The sequence below is a fragment of the Staurois parvus genome, unplaced genomic scaffold (assembly GCF_062004578.1).
Source record: "Staurois parvus isolate SC_StPar_1 unplaced genomic scaffold, SC_StPar_1.0 ptg001136l, whole genome shotgun sequence".
NCBI classification, from domain to species: domain Eukaryota; kingdom Metazoa; phylum Chordata; class Amphibia; order Anura; family Ranidae; genus Staurois; species Staurois parvus.
The window spans coordinates 525777-545042 of NW_028318932.1; the positions used below are offsets into that span (position 1 = coordinate 525777).

The following is a 19266-nucleotide window of genomic DNA, read 5'->3' on the forward strand; positions in this document are numbered from 1 at the left end:
CCATTAGGAAGAGTGACAGACGTGAAATCTCTCACCGCCAGCAGCGATAATGTGTTCCACGTGAGACTACAATGAGGGTGCTATGGACTCCGGTGCTCCCAGAATAGAATAAAGACCTGACAAGAAGTCTAACCTTTCCCCAATACATCCAAAACTAACAAAGTTTTGGATTTACAGACATCATAAATTTAATGGATATATTTTCCAGTCTACCTATAGCACTGTATAGGCATCTGATGGAAGAATTGGCTGATATTCTGTACCCACACCAACGGATCTTCATCCTTTGATGGGTAAATGGCAGGTACATTCTGTACTGGTGGCCTGAATCACTAGAATATTAACCACTTGCCCTGCAGAAGATGGCCACTTGCCCTGCAGATTCCTGACCAGGCCATTTTTTGCGATGTGTTAATTTAACTGACAATTGCACAGTCATGCAACACTGCACCCAAATGAAACGTATATCCTTTTTTTGTTCCGACAAATTGAGCTTTTTGTTGGTGGTATTTGATCGCCTCTGCAGTTTTTATTTATTGCGCTATAAACAAAAAAAGACTGATAATTTTCAGAAAAAAAAAAAAACAAAAAACAATATTTTTGACTTTTTGCTATTAAACATGTCCAGTAACAAAAATGTAAAAATTAAATTTCGTCATACATTTAGGCCAAAATGTATTCTGCTACATGCCTTTGCTAAAAACAAATCCCAAGAAGTATAAATGAATTGGCTTACATGAAAGTTATAGCGTCTACAAATGGCGTTATACATACTGGACTTTTTTTTTTTCCCCCACTAGTAATGGGCGCGATCAGCAACTGCGGCGGGCATTCTGACACTGGGGGGGGGGGGGGGGGAAACTGTCACTGACATCCCCAGTGACAACAATACAGTGATCAGTGCTAATAAAAAGCACTGACACTGTACTAATGGCACTGGGCAGGAAGGGGTTAACATCTGGGGCGATCAAAGGGTTAACTGTGTGCTGTTTTGCTGTGTGTGTGCTTTACTGAGTAAGCACATTGCTTTGTATTGCTCTGCTATGCAGGAGCAGACAGGGGAGATATCTGTATTGTTTACATACAAGTCTCTCCTCCAGTCAGTGATACTCGACGATCACCGGCCGGGACCTGGTGATCAACAGCTGAGGCCGCCAATGGCGGCGCAGGTAGGGCTTGCTATCCGGAACTGCAAAATCACATATATGTGATTTTGTGCAGCCCTGCTGCCCTGTAGCAGTATTTCTGCTATAGGGCAGCTGGAAAGTGGTTAAGGAGAGATCTCTATATGTAACGGATATTTTCTGTAATAGTGGCCTGGATCACTGTAATAAAGGACAAATTTCTGTCCTGTGATGGCTATCTGGTGGGTATTTCCTGTAATGGCCACCTGGATCACTATAATAATAAAGGACAGATCCCTATCCAGCAAAGGGTAGATAGAGAGTATTTTCTGTATTGGTGGATTGGATCACTAGAATAATAAAGGACAGATCTTTGACTAGTGGACAGAAGGTAGACACTTTCTGTAATGGCAGCCTGGATCACTATAATAATGGACAGATCTCCGCCCAGGTATATGACAGGTTATTTCTGTAATGGTGGCTTGGATCAATATAATAAAGGATCGAATGGCCGTCGTCACTTCACACCTTTTACTCATATCGAATATATACAATGTAACACGCTGGAATTTTTCACTTTTCCAACAATGAGGCACAAACATTGACGGATCAGGTGAAATAGAGGCAGTGTCACACGCTGTACTCTTTATAGCTCCCAGAGGCATGAAGAACTCTGACCCCAAACTCAAATACTGTCCTGAGAACTGCTGGACCTTCAACAAAAAAGTATACAAAACTGAAAATACAAAAGAATAAAATAATTTTGGCCAGAATTAGAAACCAAAATATGATTTTCATCCAGAAAATGTACATCATTTTAAAGAGTCACTCCACCCAGAAGAGATATATGATGGTGTACCAAGGGTCCTGCAGACTACTTGCATATTCTGGGGACTCCATTGGTGAGAATTCACCCCCCCCCCACTCCCAGTTCCTGGTTTTGTCCTCACTCATCCACCTTGGGGTGTTCCAGATCCTCCTGTCCCATTCTCTGAAAAAAACAAAAATCCAACAGAGATGGTAAGAACTCTTCATTCTGGACATAGCAAGTGTGCAGCCTTGGGAACTAAGTGCAGTGATGGTGGGAGCCCCTTATAATGGGCACACAGGTGTACAGACCTGGGAACTCAGTGCAAGGATGGCTGAGTGTGCAGATCCAGAAACTCAGAGCAGGATAGTTAGACTCCCCCATAATGGTCACAGCAGATATGCAAACTCAGCACAGGAATTGTGGGAACCCCTCATAATGGACACAGCAGGTGTGCAAACTCAAACTTAACAGAGAGCTGGTGGGAGCCCCTCAAATGGGCACAGTGGGTATACAGACCAAGGAACTCAGCACTGGTATGGTGAAAAACCCTCATAATGGGCACAGAAAGAGATCTAACTAAAAAAATCCCAAAGAGACACTCCCCAACATACAAATGAAATATTAGATCTAAATGGAGTGACTCTTTAACCATCATATTATTCTGGCCAATCAAGTAGAAGAACACCTGTCCATATTAATAAAATGATAATGATTGTTTAATTGGCCTTACACACATCCTCCTCCTCCTCCAATACATGAGGCGAGGACTGGTCAATCTAAAGATGAAATGACCGGAAGGTTCTGCAATGTCCAGTGAGGCTTTATATATAATATTTACACTGTACAGACGTATGTATATTGCAGGTACAGGAGTCCAGATGGCACAATCTCTGGAATCTCCACGGGACCATGCAGTTCACTCCTGTGTTGGGAGCTGTAACGGTGTCTGCGATTGGCTGGCATTCCGTGACACCTTTTCAGTTTCTTGCAGGCCGATAACATGGAGGTTGTGCCTGATAATTGCTGCATTCAGGTCCCACAGGAACTCCAGAAAAGGGCCTGTGAGAAGCTCCTCCATAGGAATGAACTCTAGAACCTGCTGTGTCCCACTGGCAGTCAAGACCTGGTTGGTAAGTAGTTGCTGGAGGTGTTGGTAGGCCAGACAAGGCAGAGGTCGGTACCCCCAACACAAGAGTGCAGCATTGCTGCCAGGGGTAAGCTCACTGGTTGGACAGGAAAAGCCAATGACCTGGAAGCAATGATACAATATATACACAACACCAGCCGTAAAACGGGTCAGAGAGGACAGGATGGGCAACACCAAGGTGCCACCGCTCGGCAACTGCTGCAAACTGCAAAGGACGGAGTCAAACAACTGCTGCTGGTAAAGGGGATCGCCATCATGAAGAACAGATAAAAGCTGTTGAGGAGCAGTAGACTTCACAAAATCCACTGCCACATGTCTGTGTCTCAAAGCTTCGAACAGCGGAGCAGCTCCGATCACCAAGACGTGGTGGCCATTGTCCACTCTGTGTAGAACTTCGGAGACCAGCCTGTCCGTGACCTGCAGAGAGCAAAAAGTGCACCCCGGCAGAGACCCAGCCTCATCTCCATGACAACTCTCAATGGTTTCATTGAAGGTATTTAGAAGTTCGCTATCACAAAATGGGGAGCTCTGGATCCTAGTGAGCCGCTGGCCCTGGAGTAAGTACCACTCCTCATATCGCAGTCCAGACCTGGAACCTTCCAGAAGGCAGCCATTGCTGGTTACACCTTGTATATGGTCCTCCAACCAGGAACTAAAGTAGCCACGAGCGACCTTTTCATGCCACGTCAAAGTTTCCAGCTGCTTCCTCTCGTTGTAAGTGTCTGTGCGGCGATTTCTGGTCCCCAGCCAGCGAGCATTCAGGCTGCAGCCCACCTGCGGCTTCCTCACCAGCCACTGCTTTCGAGGAATGTACTTTATCTGAAAGCTCTGCAGGTAGTACATGACCGCAGTCTCTCGTAAACAGTCCAGATGGGCCTGCTCCTTCTCCCCCATTTGTAAGAAGAGATGAAGGTTCTCCAAGATGGTTTTTGTCTGATGCTGGTAGAAGAAAGTGCAGCATTTAGAATGAGACTCCAGGAAGGATGTCGGAAGGCTCTTATGTGGAAACAGAGCTTTGCTGCCTATCTCTTCCTCAAAGTGGGCCGTCATTTTGGTCAGGAGCTCCTGAAATGTTTCTTTGCCAATGTAGCTTAGGCAGACCACATAGACCTCAGAGTTCCCAGCCTTACTGGTCCCTGGTTTGATGATGTGAACCTCCTGGAAGCAGCAATTCAGGAGATACATGAGATTAACAGATGAATGCTGGAGGAGAGTGAACATCTTCAGGACAAAAGACCCCCCGGGGCCCAGAGTGTTCAGACAGGTCACCACCTCACAGTAGTGTAGAGGGTAGACTAGGCTCTCCTGCTCTCCAGGGTTCCCCTGGCAGTCAAAGCTTCCATCAGCTGTGATGAGGTGCACAGTAGACATGTTTCTGAGAAACTGCTGTAGGCCGTTCAGGTACTTCAGCGTCATGATATCTCCAGTATTGTCTGGCCCAAAATACCACCACGGCAGAGTGTTGGCAATGAGTCGGTCATCTGCAATCATCACCATACCATCGTTGGCCTCGTGATATGGGTTCAGCGTGTTGGCAACCCAGGTCCAGTCACAGTGCAGCTCTTGGGTCTTCACGTAGTGGTTCAGGCTAGCTATGAAAGCCCCCGGCGCCTCGCACAGATGCACGCTGTTTAGCTCGCTGTCCCAGAGGGCGCTGTTGGGGATCAGCGGATAGGTTGACACAATCTCATGAAATTTACACCAAGCCTGAGTGCACAGCTCAGCGTTGGCTTGTTTGCGCACCTCGGGGACCACCCGCCCTGCCTTGTTGGTGTAGGAGGTGTGCCGGTGCCATTCATCCAGCTTCTTGTCACTCAGCAAGTTCTTCACGTTGTTCAGAGACTCCTTCAGGGACAGGAGGTGAGGGAATTCCTCGTGTTCAGAAGTCAGGACCTCTGACGGGCTCGGCAAAAGCCATGTTGGGTCTTTGTTATACGTGTAACGCTTTCCGAACAGAGACTCGATCTCTGGGGGGAAATCACCACCAGACATGGTGCAGATCTGTGCAAGATAAAAAGGGGAAGGGGTGTCAGTGCTACAGAAAAAGGAGCTTGCCCTGTGTGTACAGGGTAGAACTTACAGGATCACTCTACTGCACCCTGTACACCCCCACCCCACCCCACCCAATAATGTTCAACCAGCCATGTACTAACCAGTCCTGTACTCCCCCGCCATCCATGTACTAGCCCTTCTTGTACTCCCCCGCCATCCACGTACTATCCGGCCCTGTACTCCCCTGCCATCCACGTACTATCCGGCCCTGTACTCCCCCGACATCCACGTACTAACCCTTCTTGTACTCCCCCGACATCCACGTACTAACCCTTCTTGTACTCCCCCGCCATCCACGTACTAACCCGCCCGGTACTCCCCCGCCATCCACGTACTAACCCGCCCTGTACTCCCCCGCCATCCACGTACTAACCATTCTTGTACTACCCCGCCATCCATGTACTAGCCCTTCTTGTACTCCCCCACCATCCTCGTACTAACCCGCCCTGTACTCCCCCGCCATCTATGTACTAACCCGCCCTGTACTCCCCGCCATCCATGTACTAGCCCTTCTTGTACTCCCCCGCCAGCCATGTACTAACCAGCCCTGTACTCCCCCGCCATCCATATAGGAACCGGCCCTGCATTCCCCCACCAGCCATGTACTAACCAGCCCTGTACTCCCCCACCATCCATGTACTGAGCTGCCCTGTACTCCCCCGCCATCCACGTACTAACCCGCCCTGTACTCCCCCGCCATCCACGTACTAACCATTCTTGTACTCCCCCACCATCCATGTACTAGCCCTTCTTGTACTCCCCCACCATCCATGTACTAACCCTTCTTGTACTCCCCCACCATCCTCGTACTAACCTGCCCTGTACTCCCCGCCATCCATATAGGAACCGGCCCTGCATTCCCCCACCAGCCATGTACTAACCAGCCCTGTACTCCCCCACCATCCATGTACTGAGCTGCCCTGTACTGCCTCCCCCCTTCGATCATGTACTGCCCCCAGCCATCAATGCACTCCCCACCATTCCTAATCATGCAGTGCCCATTACACAGTCCTCTCCTCCATGAACTGCCCCTGTTCCTTAATGTACTAACCCCTGCCCTCCCTATGTAAGGACCCCAGTTTCACCCCCCTTCCCTGTACTGCCCCCTCCATGTACCTTTCTCCCCTCAGTACCTCTCTGTACCAGCCTGGGAAGTTTCTCTCTAACCCGGAAGTGTCGGGCAGGTCACGTGGCTCATACTCCCCACTCCTCCGTCACATGACCCGCCGGTCTCCACGGCGACTTGACCAGCGGTAGGATCACGTGATCGTCGTTCGGCCTAACCGGCTGTGGGGTCATCGATGTCCTCCTGCTCGGCGTCATCCTCATCACCGATTGGAGAAGACTACAGCCCTTCTCACCGGCCCCTCCCTTCTGTCAGGCTGGGGAGGAAGCCAGTGCTCAGTATGATGTACTTTGTGAATGCTCAGAGCCCCCAAACAGTGAAGCATGAGAGGGAAGTTGCCCAGAATCATGTGACTAGAGGCTGTCAACAAGGGGGTCGGTACAGGAGTGCTGCCATGGCAGCCAACATCTCTCCTATTTCTCAGCACTGTGACCTACCGTGACCCCTGACCTTTGAGTAGTGCTGTGGCCCCAGGAGATAGGGGCCCCAGCTTACAGAGTCATGTCTCCACCTAGATTCACTATCATTCATCAGTTGGATCACCCTGGGGCCTGACAGATGTCCAGGGGCCCCAGCTACAGTGCTCAGCATAAATGAGTACACTCTCAACAGCTTTGTCAGAAAACCTTTCCTTTCAGAATCAACATTTCCTATGGGACACTATACTACAAAATCCTCCCACAGATGTTGACCATTGATTGCAAATAAGATCTGTTCATTTTCACACACAAAGAAGTATTTTTCCTAACAAATTCATTCAACACCATGCTGAAAAAATGAACACACCCCAATGAAAGTCTTAGGAGCAAGCTAAATTTTAGACAACAAAATCCTAATGAATAAGAATTCATCTACAGGGGAGTCTAATTATTAATTAAACAGGTGTCCAGCAGACAGGTGATTATAAAAGGGTGTTACTTAAGAAAGAACCCCCCCCCCCTTCCCATTTCATGCTGTCAGCAATGGCACCACATGGAATAAAAATGTCACAAGGCCTGAGAAAGAAAATAATCTCTTCACGCAAGAAAGGTGAAGGCTGCAAGAAGATCAACAAAGCTTTACTTATCAGTCAGAATACTGTAGCAAAAATGATACAGAAATTTAACAAAGATGGAACTGCAACCATCTCACAGAAACAACCAGGCCGTCCATGGAAGTTAACACCTTGACAGGAGCATCTTCTGATGAGAAGGGTTGAAGAAAATCACCATGCAAGTTCACTGCAGTTAGCTAAAGAAGTAGCCGGAAGAAGGGTCAGCTGCACACCGGAGGATAGATGAATATAGTGTGTATTTATTGATCCATAGGACACACAAAACACCAGGACATGAATACAGGACTTGTTAACGTGTTTCACACGATCTCGTGCTAAATCATAACCAAACTGGAGTGATTGGTTCTCGTGACACAATACAGAGTAAACTGCAGAGGAATGTCATGCATGGGTGTCGTCCATGAAGGAAGCCTCTCCTAAAGTCCATGCACAAAAAAGCCCGCCTAGAATTTGCCAGGGCCCATGCTGAAAAAGAAGACGTAAACTGGGGCTCTGTACTTTGGAGTGATGAGACCAAGATATATGTGTTTGGAATGGATGGCTTCAAAACTATATGGCGATGCAAAGGTGAGTACAAAGAAAATACATGGTGCCTACAGTGAAACATGGTGGCAGCAGTGTCCTTCTGTGGGGCTCCATGAGTGCTGCTGGTGTCGGGGAGCTGCATTTCATTGATGGTATCATGAATTCACAGATGTACTGCTCTATATTGAAAGAGAAGATGCTTCCATCACTCCGTGCCCTTGGTCGTCGTGCACTCTTCCAACATGACAATAATCCAAAACACACATCTAAGGCCACTGTTGCATTTCTGAAGAAGAACCGGGTGAAAGTGATTCAGTGGTCAAGTATGTCTCCTGATCTGAACCCAATCGAACACCTATGGGGGATTCTGAAGAGTCAAGTTGAGCATCACTCTCCATCCAGCATCCAGGCTCAAAAAGAGGTCGTTCTTGAAGAATGGAAAAAGATGTTGCAATATGTTGCCAACTTGTTCATTCCATGCCTAGAAGACTTGGTGCTGTCTTACAAATCATGGAGGTCATACAAAATACTAGATGGAGTAGTTTTTGTTGTGAGGTGGATTCCTTTTTGCACCAACTAATTTGAGTAAAACTGAAGATGTTGTAATCTAAGTTATATTATTAACCTAACTTTCATGTAATGAGCTAAACAAATGTTCTATAAAACTCAGTTTTGTCAAAATTTTGGAAATTGTTCTTGTGTTTACTGGGATATTGATTAAAATCTTCCTTTTCAAAAGGGGTGGACTCATTTATGAAGAGCACTGTACCGCCATCATCCTACAGTAAATTGGACCATCCACAGGGAAATATAGGTAAGAACCCAGGGGCCCCAAAGAATGTCTAGGGACCCCAGCTACCATCTTCATGTTTCTACCATACACTAGACCATCCACAAGGCACTATAGGCAGGCTAGGGCTTGACAGATGTCTAGGGGCCCCTGCTGCAACCTGCATCCTACAGTAAATTGCTTCATCTACAAGCCAATATAATACAGAGTCCAGGGCCAGGGATTTTCAGGGGCCCCAGATACCTTCTTCATTCTCCTACAGTAAATTAGATCTTCCACAAGGAAACATAGGCAGGAGCCTAGGGCCTGTGAGAAGTCCAGGGTCCCAGCTACAACCTTCATGCTCCTACAGTAAATTGGCCAGAGTTGTGCATTTGGTGGTCATTGCCCAGCAAAGGATGGACTGTAGGCAGTTGGTGTCTGATGGGACCATACAGTACAGACAATACAGATAAGGCTTCTTTGTATGTCTTCCAGTCCTTATCAGTGTCAATCGAAAGGACTGTGATGTTATGTCTAGGTGTCTCCTATGGGATGTTGGTGAGGTCTGAGAGATGTAGGCGAGTTCCAGATGTCACCTGGGAAATGTAGGTGACATGCAATTGACGCCTATGAGATGTAAGTGAGGTCCGGGTGTCACCTGGTAGATGTTGGTGGGGGCCAGGTATCTCTTGTGAATTGTCAGTCAGGTCTGGGTATCTCCTGTGAGATTTTGGCGAGGTCTGGGTATCTCTTGTGAGATTTTGGTGAGGTCTGCATATCTCCTGTGAGGTCTGGATGTCCCCTTTGATATGTAGGTAAGGTCTGGGTGTCTCCTGTGAGATGTAGTTGTGGTCTGGGGGTCTTCAGTGAGATGCTGATGACATCTGGGTATCTCCTCTGAGATGTAGGTGAGGTCTTGGTGTCCCCTGTGAGATGTAAGTTAAGTCTGGGTGTCTCCTCTGAGATGTAGGTAAATTCTGGTTGTCTCCTGGTAGATGTAGGGGAGGTCTGGGTAGTGAGGTTTAGGTGACTCCTCTGAGATCTGGTTGTCTTCTGTGAAATTAAGGTTATGTTTAGGTGTCACCTAATATATACTGTATAGGTGAAGTCCAGGTGTCACACCTTCAATATAGGTGTGTTGGGACTAGCAACATATTGTGGAGCCCCCCTTGCTGATGCCGTTTTCAACCTCTTGCCACTTCTCTCGTTGATGCATTGTGTCTTTAATCCTTGTCATCTCCACAGAGCCGCCACGTGCAGTCTTTGGGTGTTAGGAGATTAAGGAGGGAGGGATCTTTATCTTGCATCTCATATGGACACCAGTGACATGGCCCATGCTATGGAAGGGAGGTAAGGCGGGGGTCATACAGGTAGGCTCACCTGTGGAGGGGCCCTTACATTTTCTTTTATCCTCTCATTAATATTTACACCGTCACCAGCCGGGAAGGGGCACAGTGGCTGGGATGAGGGGGGTGGACGACACAGCAACTAATCTGTCTGCTAATCCCAGCAATGTATGGGGGGGGAGTAAAGAGATCAGGGGTTGGGGGCTGGGGCAGAAGAGACTGAAGGGTAGAAGGGGGAGCAAATATAAGGGTAATAGAGAGAGCGGAAAGGTGCAGTCAAAGGTGGTGATTTATTAAAGATGGAGATAAGAAATTAAAGCCCATCACTGATCAATCCAAATTCTGATCCATATTACAGGAAAGGTGAACCTCATCCAGCATTGTGTGTATCATCCTCATTTGGTTCCTATTCTTCACCTTTTTATATGAATCAGCACCATGGACAGCTCACATGATTGGTCTGAGAACGAGGGGGGATGGGAATGGTTGCTACTGGAGCAGGAAGTGATTTTCCTCTGAGTTTCCCTTTAATGGAAATCAAACAGATTTATTTATTTATTTCGGGTACTTATATAGTGACGTCAATTTACGCAGCGCTTTACATATATATTGTACATTCAGTCCCTAACCCTCAAGGGGCGTACAATCTAAGGTCCCTAACTCACATTCATACATACACATACTAGGGTGAATTTAGACAGGAGCCAATTAACCTACCAGCATGTCTTTGGAGTGTGGGAGGAAACCGGAGTACCTGGAGGAAACCCACGCAGGCACAGGGAGAAAATGCAAACTCCAGGCAGGTGTTGCTGTGGTTGAGATCCCATTCCACAAGACTAATTTATGTCAACTGAGGTCAAATTGTAGCAATGTGATCTGTGGCAGGTAAAGGGGAACAGCACTGCACCTGAGCACCACAAACCAAAAATGCTATTTAATTCATTGTTATTATTCAAAGCAAACTCCCCTATCCATTCATGTTTTCATGGTTTATTTTGCTGAGAAATCATTTTGAAAAACATCCCCTGGCAGTGGCCATCTTGACTAAGGGCAGATGATTCATGTAGCGCTTATTTCCTGGAATCCATCTGCCCTTAGCTCAAGCATCGGCTGAGCTGAGAACCCTCCTCCCCTCCTGAAGACACCTGGGATGTATGATATCATTTGCCTAGACTTGGAAACCAGGAAGTAGCTGAAGAAATGTAAAAAAAAAAGTTTAAAACAAGTAAATATGATATACTTTCCTATCTATTTGCTAATGCTGGCAGCATAAGGATTATAAGTAGTCCATGTTGATTGAGGGGGTGAAGTTCCGCTGTAATGGTCATATTGTAGCAATGTGATTTGTGTTAGTTGATGGTCATATTATAGCACTGTGATCTGTGTCAGTTGGTCATATAGCAATGCGATCTGTGTCAGTTGATGATCGCATCTTAACAATGTGATCTGTGCCAGTTGATGATCGCATCTTAACAATGTGATCTGTGTCAGTTGATGGTCCTATTGAAGCAATGTGATCTGTGTCAACTGGTGGTCATATTGTAGCACTGTGACTTGTGTCAGTTGATGGTCACACTGTAGCACTGTGAGCTGTATCAGTTGATGGTCACATTGTAGCACTGTGAGCTGTATCAGTTGATGGTCACATTGTAGCACTGTGAAACTGTGTCAGTTGATAGTCATATTGTAGCACTGTGACCTGTGTCAGTTGATGGTCATATTGTAGCACTGTGACCTGTGTCAGTTGATGGTCACACTGTAGAACTCTGACCTGTGTCAGATGATGGTCATATTGTAGCACTGTGAGCTGTATCAGATGGTGGTCATACTGTAGCACTGTGACCTGTGTCAGTTGATGGTCATACTGTAGCACTGTGACCCGTGTCAGATGATGGTCATATTGTAGCACTGTGACCTGTGTCAGTTGATGGTCATACTGTAGCACTGTGACCTGTGTCAGTTGATGGTCATACTGTAGAACTCTGACCCGTGTCAGATGATGGTCATATTGTAGCACTGTGAGCTGTGTCAGTTGATGGTCATATTGTAGCACTGTGACCTGTGTCAGTTGATGGTCATACTGTAGCACTGTGACCTGTGTCAGTTGATGGCCATACTGTAGCACTGTGACCTGTGTCAGTTGATGGTCATACTGTAGCACTGTGACCTGTGTCAGATGATGGTCATATTGTAGCACTGTGAGCTGTGTCAGTTGATGGTCATACTGTAGCACTGTGACCTGTGTCAGATGATGGTCATATTGTAGCACTGTGAGCTGTGTCAGTTGATGGCCATACTGTAGCACTGTGACCTGTGTCAGTTGATGGTCATATTGTAGCACTGTGAGCTGTGTCAGTTGATGGTCATATTGTAGCACTGTGAGCTGTGTCAGTTGATGGTCATACTGTAGCACTGTGACCTGTATCAGTTGATGGTCATATTGTAGCACTGTGAGCTGTATCAGTTGATGGTCATACTGTGATCTCTGTTGATGATTTTTCCCTCTCCTCCAGTCTCCCCGCGAAGTTGTACATGGAGGCTGCAGAATGGATTCTGGCTCACACCAACCTCCGACCCCGAGTGGCAATCATCTGCGGTTCTGGTCTGGGATCTTTGGCTGACACCCTACGTGATAAAGTCATCATACCGTATGAGCAGATCCCGAACTTCCCCCGCAGCACTGGTAAGTGAACACAGGCTTGTTAGACTCAAAGCAGCGCCCTCCAGGGGTGAGGGCTAGGATTGGTGTACCTACCTCTTGGTAGTATGGAGGAGTAATGGGGTGTTCACCCCTTTGTCTCATCCAGTGCAGGGCCACGCGGGTAGATTGGTGCTTGGAATGCTGAGTGGGAAGCCGTGTGTCTGCATGCAGGGCCGATTCCACATGTATGAGGGATACTCCATCTCTGCAGTAAGTAGCAATGGTCAGTAGCTGATGCCTGGGGGCTCCCATAAGCTCCTCTGCCTCTTTCACATGTAACCAGTGTGGGAAAGTCAGCCATTAAACTTTCTCAACAACATTAATGTGTAAAGGATCATCGGGGCTGCGAGCTCTGAGCCCCCATCTGATACCTAGGGGAGGAGGAGGTGTTGTCGGTGCTTACACATTTATCTTGTTCACATTCCACAGGAGAGACAAGTGCTGTGTGAGGTCTGAGCCCCCATCTGATACCTGGGGAGGTGTTGTCCGTGCTTACACCATTTATCTTGTTCACATTCAACAGGAGAGTCAAGTGCTGTGTGAGGTCTTAGTCCCATCTGATACCTGGGGGGGGTCTGTGATTTACAGCCTTTATCTTCTTAACATCCACAGGAGAGGTAAGGGTTATGTGATGTCTAAGCCCCTATCTGATACCTGAGGAGGGGTAGGTGGTGTCAGTGACTTACAGTCTTTATCTTATGAACATCGACAGTAGAGACGAGGGCTGTGTGTGGTCTGAGCCCCCATCTGCTCCTTAAAGCGGGAGGAGAGGGCTGGTGTCAGTGACTTGCAGCCTTTATCATATTAGCATCCACAGAAGAGATGGCGGCTGTGTTAGGTCTGAGCTCCCATCTGATACTTGAGCGGAGGGGGGGAAGGTGGTGTTAATGGCTTACAGAGTTTATGCTATCAACATCCACAGTAGAGACGAGGGCTGTGTGAGGTCTGAGCCCCCATCTGCTCCTTAAGGTGGGGAGGAGAGGGCTGGTGTCAGTGACTTGCAGCATTTATCATATTAGCATCCACAGAAGAGATGGCGGCTGTGTTAGGTCTGAGCTCTCATCTGATACTTGAGCGGAGGGGGGGGGAAGTTTGTGTTAATGGCTTACAGTTTATGATATCAACATCCAGAGGACAGGCAAGAGCTGTGTGAGGTCTGAGCCCCCATCTGATACTTGATCGGAGGGGGTGGGGGCGGGAAGGTGGTGTTAATGGCTTACAGAGTTTGTGCTATCAACATCCAGAGGAGAGGCAAGAGCTGTGTGAGGTCTGAGCCCCCAGATCTGATACCTGAGGAGGGGAGATGGTGTCAGTGACTTACAGCCTTTAACTTAATTACATCCAAAAGAGAGGCCAGGACTGTGTGAGTTGTGAGCCCCCATCTGACACCTGAGGGGGGAGGAACTGACACCGATAACAGTGAATCTGTCTCAGCTCCTCCACCAACATCCAAGCACAGCTGACATCCGGGGACTAGACCTCCCACAACCCTTTGGCATTTTATGGACAAATAGGCACCAGATTTGGGCACCTCCTGAGCCCCTTGGTCTTTCCTCCGCAGAATAGAGAAGGATTGGCCCATACACAAGTCGCCTCCCCAACTGCCACTCTGATGGTCAGAGCTGCCAATTATTGTCCCCACTGTCCAATAAACATTCTGATCTCTGCCAGAAATAAGGAGCCTCCTTTTTGGTTACTAGGCCATTTCTACTGTTGGACAAGGTGCGTGTAGGGGGCTATGATTTCTTTCCTCAGACTGTTACCCCCCCCCCCCCTCATCTTCATGAGCAACATTGGAGGAGGCTAAGAGTAGAATGCGCCTCACCAGCCACTCTCTGGGGCTCATCCAGTATTTTGCCTGCACAGGTGGCATTCCCAGTTCGCGTATTCTATCTGCTGGGAGTACACACATTGATTGTGACTAACGCAGCAGGCGGGCTGAATGGCAGCTATTCTGTGGGGGACATCATGTTCATCAAAGATCACATCAACCTGCCAGGATTGGCTGGACAGAACCCCCTGCGAGGACCCAACGATGACAGGTAAAGGGGAGGGTGGGGCAGTATTCCATGAAGTGTTATCATTGTCCTCGGAATCCCTCATCCCCAACCAATCTCACCTATCACAGACCACAATAGAATAGTCTGGAGCAGTCCCTGGTGTGGTGCCACCTGTACCGGGGGGGCGGAGCTCTGTATTGTGTCATTGCTGTCCTCTGACAGGTTTGGCGTGCGGTTCCCTTGTATGTCTGATGGCTACGACTGCCATCTGCAGAGCCTGGCAAAGGACTGTGCACGGGAGCTGGGCATACAAGACTACATCCGGGAAGGTGTGTACTGCATGGTGGGGGGCCCCTCCTATGAGACCGTCGCTGAGGGACGCATGCTGCAACTGCTGGGAGCCGACGCTGTTGGTGAGACGTCTCCACTTTGTAACCTTCTACTTTTTCTGTGAACTCCATCCTTATGTACGCAATGCTGTATCTTCTTCCTTCTCTTTGTACTCCACCCTGTTCTCTTCTTCCTCCTCTCTGTTCTGAACCCTGTTCTCTTCTTTCTCCTCTCAGTACTTCACCCTGTTTTCTGCTTTCTTCTCTCTGTACTCCACCCTGTTCTCTTCTTCCTCCTCTCTGTACTCCACCCTGTTCTCTTCTTCCTCCTCTCTGTACTCCATCCTGTTCTCTTCTTCCTCCTCTCTGTTCTCAACCCTGTTCTCTTCTTTCTCCTCTCTGTACGTCACCCTGTTTTCTGCTTCCTCCTCTCAGTACTTCACCCTGTTTTCTGCTTTCCTCTCTCTATGTACTCCACCCTGTGTCTGCTTCCTCCTCTCTGTACTCCACCCTGTGTCTGCTTCCTCCTCTCTGTACTCCACCCTGTCTCTGCTTCCTCCTCTCTGTACTCCACTCTGTCTCTGCTTCCGCCTCTCTGTACTCCACCCTGTTTCTGCTTCCTCCTCTCTGTACTCCACCCTGTTTCTGCTTCCTCCTCTCTGTACTCCACTCTGTCTCTGCTTCCTCCTCTCTGTACTCAACCATGTTCTCTGCTTCCTCCTCTCTGTACTCCACCCTGTTCTCTGCTTCCTCCTCTCTGTACTCCACCCTGTTCTCTGCTTCCTCCTCTCTATATTTCACCCTGTTTTCTGCTTCTCTCTGTACTCCACCCTGTTCTCTTCTTCCTCCTCTCTGTTCTCAACCCTGTTCTCTTCTTCCTCCTCTCTGTTCTCAACCCTGTTCTCTTCTTTCTCCTCTCTGTACGTCACCCTGTTTTCTTCTTCCTCCTCTCAGTACTTCACCCTGTTTTCTGCTTTCCTCTCTCTATGTACTCCACCCTGTTTCTGCTTCCTCCTCTCTGTACTCAGGCAGGTTCTCTGCTTCCTCCTCTCTGTACTTCACCCTGTTTTCTGCTTCCTCTTCTCTGTACTCAACACTGTTCTCTGTTTAATCCACTCTGTACTCAACCATGTTCTCTGCTTCCTCCTCTCTATATTTCACCCTGTTTTCTGCTTTCTTCTCTCTGTACTCCACGCTGTTCTGTGCTTCCTCTTCTCTATACGCTACCCTGTTCTCTTTTTCCACCTCTCTGTACCCCACCCTGTTCTCTACCTCCTCCTGTCTGTACTAAGCCCTGTTCTCTTTTTCCTCCTCTCTGTACTCAACCCTGATCTCTGATTCCTCCTCTCTGTACTTCACCCCGTTCTCTGCTTCCTCCTCTCTGTACTTCACCATATTCTCTGCTTACTTCTCTCTATACTCCACCCTGTTCTTTTTCCACCTCTGTGTACCCCACCCTGTTCTCTTCTTTCTCCTATCTGTACTCCATTTATATACACTCTATCCTGTTCTCTGCTTCCTCCTCTCTGTACTCCATCCTGTTCTTTTTTTCTTTCTCTCTGTGCTCCCCCTGCTCTCTTCTTTCTCCTTCTGTACCCTTCCCTGCTCTATTCTTCCACCTATCTCTGCTCCTTCCTGCCTTATTCTTCCTCCTCCCTGTGCTCCCCCCCCACTCACTTCTTCCTCCTTTCTTTGTTCCACCCTGCTCTCTTCTTCCTCCTCTCTGTGCTCCACTGCTGTCTTTTCCTCCTCTCTGTGCCCCCACTTGTTCTCTTTTTTCTCCTCTCTGTGTTCTGCTTTGCTCTGTTCTCCTTCCTCTCTGTGCTCCCCCATGCTCTCCTCTCTGTTCTCTCTGTGTCATTGTTCTCTTCTTCCACTTCTCTGTGCCCCCTAATCTCTTTTTTCCTCTTCACTGTGCTCCATCCTGCTCTCTTTTTCTTCCCCTTTGTGCTCCCCCTGCTCTCTTCTTTCTCTTCTCTGGGCACCCCCCTGCTGTATTTTTCTGACTTTCTCTGCTCCACCCTGTTCTCATTTTCCTCCTCTCTGTGCTCCACCCTTATGTACTCTGTCCTGGGTGATCCTCTCCTGCTCTCATTGGTTCCAGGGATGAGCACGGTTCCTGAAGTGCTGGTGGGACGTCATTGCGGTCTCCGCATTTTTGGCTTCTCTCTCATTACCAATATGGTAGTGACATCATATGACAGCTCCACTTGTGCCGACCACCAGGAAGTCCTCCAGACATCTGAGGAGCGAGCAGCTGCACTGACAGCACTGATCACTGCCCTGGTGGGGAAGATTACAGACTGACTCCACATAGAAGAAGGTAGAAGATCCTCATACGCTCTTAGTGCTTCGCCGCCATTCTAGCGCATTAATATTCCTGTTTGTAGCAGACATACATAAAGCTCCACCTGAACTGCATAGAGGAGTTCCACCTGCAATGTACACATGTAGAGCTCCACCAGCACTGTATACACAGAGAGCTCCACCTGCACTGTATAGAAGAGTCATGTCTGCATTGGATACATGTAGAGCTCCACCTGCACTGTATAGAAGAGTCATGTCTGCATTGGATACATGTAGAGCTCCACCAGCACCATATAGAAGAGTCATGTCTGCATTGGATACATGTAGAGCTCCACCAGCACTGTATAGAAGAGCTCCACCTGCACTATATACACAGAGAGCACAACCTGCACTGTATACGCAGAGAGTGCCACCTGCACTATATACACAGAAAGCTCCACCCAGATGCCTTATAAAGGAGAGCTCCACCAGCTTTATATACACAGAGAGCTTCACCAGCACTGTATAGAAGAGCTTCTTCTTCATTGTACACACAGAGAAGTGTACCCACCTGCACTGTATACATGAAGAGTGCCACATACCTGCAAGGCAAGCCTGAAGAGCTCCGCCTGTACTGTGTGCGTGGTGGGTGGATGGACAGGAGGTTGTTTAGGATTTCCCCAGACATGACAGATGAGGAAGATCAAGAAACATTGGAGACTGTGCTGTGTATATTGGCCTATCAGATCTCTCTGTAGATCTCAATGGGCATGTTGGTGGAGCGCTGAACCAACTATTAGGCGATCAATAGTTCAAAGTTTAGTTCCTAAAGGTACCTGTGTGAGTCACTTGGGGTATCCCTTGAGTAATCAGTTTAATAAAGTTGGGAATGCTATAGGTTAAGCCCCGTGCACATAACGAGAATATCAGACGAATGGTCGTCCGTTCTTTTTTTTTTTTTTGCATGCTAGTCTCATATCGAATGTGAAGAGGTTACTAAAGTTATGAAAATCCTACGACAGAATAAACATTTGAAAGTGATGTAATTTATTGTATTGTATTTGTATTGTATTTTCAGTCGAAAACTGTACTGATTAAACAGAAATCGTGCGATCTGGTATTGTATGAGAAATATTTTTATGCTTGTCCCTTCGAATAATTTTGGACGAAAACTGTGTACTAACAATCAGATTATTGTATGATTGCTTCAAAAGCAGTATTTTTCTGATTGTGTGTACTAGGATTTAGTCTAAGTACAGTAAAAGTTAATTTGTCTTGATAACAGGTCATAGATATATCCCAACATGTTTCAGGGGCACAGCTTCCCCTTCATCAGGGCTTGAGTGTGTCAATGATTGGGGTATACTGAGAACAATTGTATGAAACAAAGATTCTAGTGTAAAGAATAATTGCTGGTCGCCAGGCTGATTGTCCAGTATGCTCTAATCATTGAAGCATTCAAGCCCCAGTGAAGGAGGAGTTAAACCTCTGAAACATGTTGGATATACAGTATCCTCTGACCTGTTGTCAAGAAAAGCTTTTACTGGACTTATTGTAAGCTTGTGGCGCTCTCATCCTTACCATTTCTGATACAGCCAATGCTAACATTGTACACAGATTGTATGTAGTTTTTACATAGATTGTATGTAGATTCTAGACAGACCACTGTCTGGCCTCAAATCTGTCTCAAATCTTCCTAGGCGGAATCCTTGTTCTCTTCTGTAGAAAAGAGATGAATATATTTTGCAGATTGAACATATTTGCTATTTTGTGTTTTCGCCGTATCGGGGTGGGACGGGGGTGTTGTTTGTGCTGTAAATCACATTACATACAAAGGCATTTATACAGGAATCTGGGTAGAGTTAGATTAGTCGGATTCAGGGGCGGACTGACAATTTGGAAACTGGGGCACTGCCCGAGGGCCCGGGGTCAGTAGGGGGCCCCATAAGATGCCCCTGGTACCTTTTTCATAGGCTTTTTTGAGTTTGGGCAA

The 19266-nt window shown here is 47.5% G+C and overlaps 2 protein-coding genes across 5 annotated transcripts; one reads left to right on the forward strand and one right to left on the reverse strand.

Annotated features, from left to right (window-relative positions):
- Positions 1-509: 509 nt before the first annotated feature.
- CMTR2 (cap methyltransferase 2) lies at positions 510-6470 on the reverse strand. 2 transcript variants are annotated; one of them, XM_089659228.1, is made up of 2 exons: positions 6268-6470; positions 510-5083 (listed from the first exon to the last, which is right to left on the reverse strand). In XM_089659228.1, exon 2 carries the CDS (start codon positions 5072-5074, stop codon positions 2852-2854), a length of 2223 nt encoding a protein of 740 aa, XP_089515354.1. In that variant the 5' UTR covers positions 5075-5083; positions 6268-6470; the 3' UTR covers positions 510-2851. The 2 variants fall into 2 exon arrangements, with proteins under 2 accessions (XP_089515354.1, XP_089515353.1); XM_089659227.1 differs by having other exon boundaries at positions 6251-6470.
- LOC149439283 (purine nucleoside phosphorylase-like) lies at positions 6323-18386 on the forward strand. Of its 3 annotated transcripts, XM_089659230.1 has the most exons (7): positions 6329-7881; positions 8579-8653; positions 12471-12640; positions 12765-12868; positions 14525-14700; positions 14881-15071; positions 17092-18386. In XM_089659230.1, exons 3-7 carry the CDS (start codon positions 12490-12492, stop codon positions 17292-17294), a joined length of 825 nt encoding a protein of 274 aa, XP_089515356.1. In that variant the 5' UTR covers positions 6329-7881; positions 8579-8653; positions 12471-12489; the 3' UTR covers positions 17295-18386. The 3 variants fall into 3 exon arrangements, with proteins under 3 accessions (XP_089515357.1, XP_089515356.1, XP_089515355.1); XM_089659231.1 differs by lacking the exon at positions 8579-8653 and having other exon boundaries at positions 6323-6510; XM_089659229.1 differs by lacking the exons at positions 6329-7881; positions 8579-8653 and adding an exon at positions 9725-9961.
- Positions 18387-19266: the final 880 nt, after the last annotated feature.